This window comes from Penaeus vannamei, chromosome 14 (assembly GCF_042767895.1).
Source record: "Penaeus vannamei isolate JL-2024 chromosome 14, ASM4276789v1, whole genome shotgun sequence".
NCBI lineage: Eukaryota > Metazoa > Arthropoda > Malacostraca > Decapoda > Penaeidae > Penaeus > Penaeus vannamei.
This window is the reverse complement of record NC_091562.1, coordinates 31,749,108-31,754,107: the sequence shown is the minus strand read 5'-3', so window position 1 is coordinate 31,754,107 and position 5,000 is coordinate 31,749,108. Positions and strand designations below refer to the sequence as shown.

At 40.8% G+C, this 5,000-nt stretch overlaps 2 protein-coding genes across 2 annotated transcripts in view; one reads left to right on the top strand and one right to left on the bottom strand.

The window, feature by feature from the left end:
- Window positions 1–4,111, bottom strand: part of LOC113811380 (D-beta-hydroxybutyrate dehydrogenase, mitochondrial) — a 5,399-nt gene extending 1,288 nt beyond the window's left edge. The window contains exons 1-7 of the mRNA XM_027363102.2: window positions 3,821–4,111; window positions 3,513–3,596; window positions 3,101–3,269; window positions 2,557–2,712; window positions 2,235–2,340; window positions 1,825–1,886; window positions 1,114–1,247 (exon numbers count right to left, since the gene is read on the bottom strand). Coding sequence (XP_027218903.1) covers window positions 1,114–1,247; window positions 1,825–1,886; window positions 2,235–2,340; window positions 2,557–2,712; window positions 3,101–3,269; window positions 3,513–3,596; window positions 3,821–3,985 — 876 coding nt within the window. The 5' untranslated portion in view covers window positions 3,986–4,111. The remainder of the gene's footprint in view (window positions 1–1,113; window positions 1,248–1,824; window positions 1,887–2,234; window positions 2,341–2,556; window positions 2,713–3,100; window positions 3,270–3,512; window positions 3,597–3,820) is intronic.
- Window positions 1–5,000, top strand: part of LOC138864029 (D-beta-hydroxybutyrate dehydrogenase, mitochondrial-like) — a 50,340-nt gene that overhangs the window by 36,402 nt on the left and 8,938 nt on the right. The gene's annotated exons all lie outside the window — the stretch shown is intronic.

Genomic DNA, 5,000 nt, shown 5'->3' with positions numbered 1-5,000 from the left:
CGTCAGAAATACATTTTAACTATACAACAGATGTATTTGACCGGTTTCGAATACATATTCCTCGGAAATACATCTTCACAATGCAAGAGATGTATCTGACCGGTTTCGAATATATATCATAGTCATAAGATATATTTGAGACCGGCCAAATACATTTCTTGTATTGTGAAGATATTGATTGCCATTTATACCTTTTCTACATTTGTCAACATGAAGAGATATATCCCTCTTTCTCTCGCATTTTCGCTGGTTGTCAGCTTCAATGCTCTCTTTCTTATCTACAAAATTGGCTCGAGTTTGGATGAGCCTTAATATGTTATATTAATGAGGATAGTAATAGTAAGAATAATAAGACTCACCCCGTGGTTAATGCACCCCAAAACTCACCCCATGGTTATTGTACCCTAAAACTCACCCCACGGTTAATATACCTTGACTCAATCCATGGTTATTGTACCCTAAAACTCTCACCCCATGGTTATTATACCCAAATCCTCACCCCAAAATTGATGTACCCTAAAACTCACCCCATGGCTAATGTACCCAAAGACACCCCGTGGTAATTGTACTCTAAAACTCACCCCATGGTTCATTTGCCCTGAGACTCATGCCGTGGTTATTGTACCCTAAGACTCACCCCATGGTCCATGTACCCTAAAACTCACCCCGTGGTTACTGTACCCTAAAACTCACCCCATGGTTCATGTACCCTACAACTCACCCCATGGTTCATTTGCCCTGAGACTCACGCCGTGGTTATTGTACCCTAAGACTCACCCCATGGTTTATGTACCCTAAACCTCACCCCGTGATTACTGTACCCTAAAACTCACCCCATGGTTCATGTACCCTAAAACTCACCCCATGGCTAATGTACCCAAAGACTCAACCCATGATTATTGTACCCTAAAATTCACCCCATGGTTCATGTACCCTAAAACTCACCCCGTGGTTGTTGTACCCTAAAACTCATCCCATGGTTATTATATCCTAAAACTCACCCCATGGTTCATGTACCCTAAAACTCACCCCATGGTTCATGTACCCTGAGACTCACCCCACGGTTCATGTACCCTAAAACTCACCCCATGGTTCATGTACCCTGAGACTCACCCCATGGTTCATGTATCCTTCGTAGGCTTTCCGGAAGGCCTCCTCGCCATACGCCGATCTTATTTCCTCACTCAGGCCCTCCCAGCATTCGTCTGCCTGGCCGGTTATCCTTTCCTTCGTCAGGAGCTGCGTGGCTAAAAATACGAAACAAGATGAATACGGAACAGTTCATAGACATATTAATGACAGGTATATTATTCCTGTGTGTGATTATTTGCTTTGTGTTCTGTGTGAGGATGATTTTGTTCGTGTTTATTTTTGTGTGAACTGTTTGTTTGCTGCTTATGTCGATGGACTAAGGTCATTTCTGCAATCCAATCAGAACGACAGTAATGATTATTGAACCTGTTCATTGCTAATGATTCTTGTAACTTGTAACATTACTTTCATGTTCCATATTGAACTGGTGTTGCAGGTCTCAATGTATCATATCATCCCCGGTAATTCTATTAAAATAATTCTTTATGAAATTTGCAGAATAGTTTATGTGATTTGTGAACTGATGGGCAGTGCAGGAAAATGGAATGCTATGGCACAGTCCGAGGACCTTTGTATTTTCAGTATTGTTATTATAATTATTATCATTTGCATTATTACTATGGTTGTTATTATTGTTATTATCAACATTATTATCATCATTATTAATTCATTTTGAATTATCATCCAATATGAGCATTATTTTATTCTGCTGTAAAAAAAAAATCCCTTTACCTGTGAGATAACTGCTAGGCTCGATCTGGGACACTTTCACGCCAAACTTCCTCATCTCCAGTCTGTATAGAAAGGAATGGGAGTTATATTTGCAAATGAAAGCAAATGTCTAAAAAAAAAGAATCATTTTTTGGTTGTGGTAGCATAGTTATAGTCATTTTCATCGGTTGTAATAAATGTAAATTAATGTAAATACCTAAGCATGCCGTCATATTGACTGTAGTTCTCGCTACTCAGAAACACTTCTTTTATTTAAAAAAAGTTAGTTTACTCGTATTGCTTCAGAAAGTTTATACAGTATATATCTACAATTCCTATCGATCAGCAAGCAAATAGTAACAAGCAAGCTGTGCTAATAAACTACGTCAACGCCAAAATCTTAACGAATTCTTTGGGGGAAAGAAGGTTACCTGAGACAGTCGGAAAAGCCTTCCACAGCGTGCTTGGTGCCGCCGTAGGAGCCGAACCAAGCTAAGCCCATGCCTCCTAGAACACTTGCGATATTCACAACGCGACCTTTGTATCAAAAGAGTAAGGTATAACAAAGATAATGCAATATGATACTTGGGTTTGTAAAATGCTTAATATGTTTTATGGTACAACTAGTTCTAATCTTTTAATTATTTATTATCATCTTTATTCTATTTATTCATCTCATTCTTGAGGGAAAGGGGAGTTTTTATATCATTTCATACGGAAATCTTGTTCCACGTCTCGAGCTAAGATGCTTACCCTTCGACCTTCGGATGAGAGGCAAGAAAGTCTTCGTAGCAGCTACAAGTCCAAAATAGTTCACTTCTGCGGTCCTCTTGTATTTCTCTAAAGAGACCCACTCCACGGCGCCCACGAAGGCAATACCCGCATTGTTGACTATTCCCCACAGCACTTCTGTTGAGGGAAACGTTACTTTTGGTGTGTGGGCAGTGGCGTTAATAGGGGTGGGTGGGAGGGGGAGGAGGGGCTGGGATTCTGTTACCTCTCCCTCAATATCTGGTTTGCCCCCCCCCCCCCCATGGATCACATTTCCCCCCTTTTAAAATTGCATTTCACATATACAGACCCGTTTATAGCTTTAAAATGAACCTAGAGTATTTTCTCTTTGTCTCTTCGCTCGCCTAGCCACCCTTACCCTCCCCAAGAAAAAGCTGAAATGACGTCCCTGCGAGCGTGTTTACATTAGCTGTGTGAAAACAACCGTATTTTTCGGTACAGAGGCGGTAGATGTTATTTTACCTCATGTTTACTGACGAAGGGCTCATGACCCCGAAAGACTTACCGTCGTCAGGAAGGAGCTTCTCGACGTCCTTCAGTGCCTCTTCAAGCTGATCGGTCGAAGTGACATCCATCTGAAGGACTTTGAGGCGCTCAGACCCCTTTTCCCTCAGGTCCTTGGCGCCCTGGCCTCCTGCATCTGCCAGAAGACATCCTGCGAACACCCTGAAGCCCTAAGAGAAAGTCACCTTGAGTTTGTATATACATGCTTGCATTTTCTGTATCAAATTGCTTAATATCGCTTCTAAAATAAGTGATAAGAACAAAACACGTGAAGTCTGAAAATGGAGGAGTTGCAAGTTGCAAGTCTAGGGCCAAATGACAAAAATATATGGTTACAAATATCCTCATGTGTATAGCTGTATACCACATTTCTTTAAGGTATAGACTAGTTAAACTGTAACATTTTTTTTTACCAGTTTGTCCAGCTGCAGTGCGATATCGTGTCCGAAGCCACTGTCACACCCTGTCACGATGACTGCCTTCTTATCCGGGGATATCTGGGGATAATTATATTTGACAACTGATCGGTTTTATATTAATAAATATTTTATCTGGCATCAGCTGTATGCCTTGATGTACCATTTTCTCGTCCTTGAGAAACTTTGTTCCCGCCTTTAACTTGAACCATAAAAAACAATAAAACACACACATTCTATTTATAATATTGGTAAAACACCGTAGTTGACTACAGCCAATACCAATTTACAACAAAAAAACTGACCTCAAGACTTGCAAGATATAAGCATGTGCCAGTAGACAGTATCCAGGCCACAGTAAAAACCATCCAGAAACTCGGTAAGCCAAGACAGTTCAACAAATGCCCGACTATGTAGCTCACTATGGCATATAGCGCCACATCCAACGTTTTGTCTGACGTCCACAGCATCTTCGGGAATATAAGGTGATGTGCTACTTCCTCTGCAACAAAAAGATTAGCCGGTTGGACGCCACGCTATTTAACCTTGACTGCGCCTAGCGACATCTCCCCGCTCCATTCATAAGGTTGCAACTTAGTAAATATTGAGTGTTTCAATATCCGTTTACTGACTTCATGTGTACCATTAGATCGAACACGGGAACAAATCGATAAGATTAGATAACATACAATAGTCGCAAGTATATTGATTGTCAGAGGAAGCGAAAAAAACGAAATACAAAGGAAGATACGGAACTAACTGCTGCTGTAACGTGAGAAAACATGTAGGTTGTTGGTCAAATTTGGTATCTCATGAGCATTGCGTTATCAGTAATTACCGGAGGGACATTTCTTGTCATGCGGTGAAAGGCTATGATGCGAAACGACATGGAGTGACTACAGGAAACGATGCAACATAAAAGGGAATTTTGTTGTCTTGAATGATGCATCGTGTCTCCGTCAACTGCCGGAGATCTCCCACGCTGAACTCAGTAACCCCTTCACATTAATCATTTAATAATTTATTTGCATTTTTATTTCACCAAACCTGTCAACTCTCATTTCAGGTTCTCGATTTATCATCTACGATTTTCATTCATAAAGGAAGATGATAACGAAAGATAACGATGGTAAAGTAATACATAAAACAGCAACCAAACAGTCCTTAGTCACTGATCTGCAAGCAACAGTGTCGCCCTTGAAAGCTGTCTATTTACATGAACAGATTATCAGTAAAAAACATAACTACTCAACTAGGGATACCAATAAAGCGAAAGATCAAGTAGACACTAGCTATATACGTAATGTTAATGCATACAAGATAACCGTAATTGAACTATCTACTGTAGTTTCGAAGGCGTTGGCAAGCAGGTGGTGGGATGACGTCACCAGTTGATCCGGTTCACAGAATGAGAGAGAGAGAGACGAGACGAGAGGAGAGGAAAGTGGGAGGGGGAGAAAGAGGGAGAGGGAGGAGAAGAAGGAG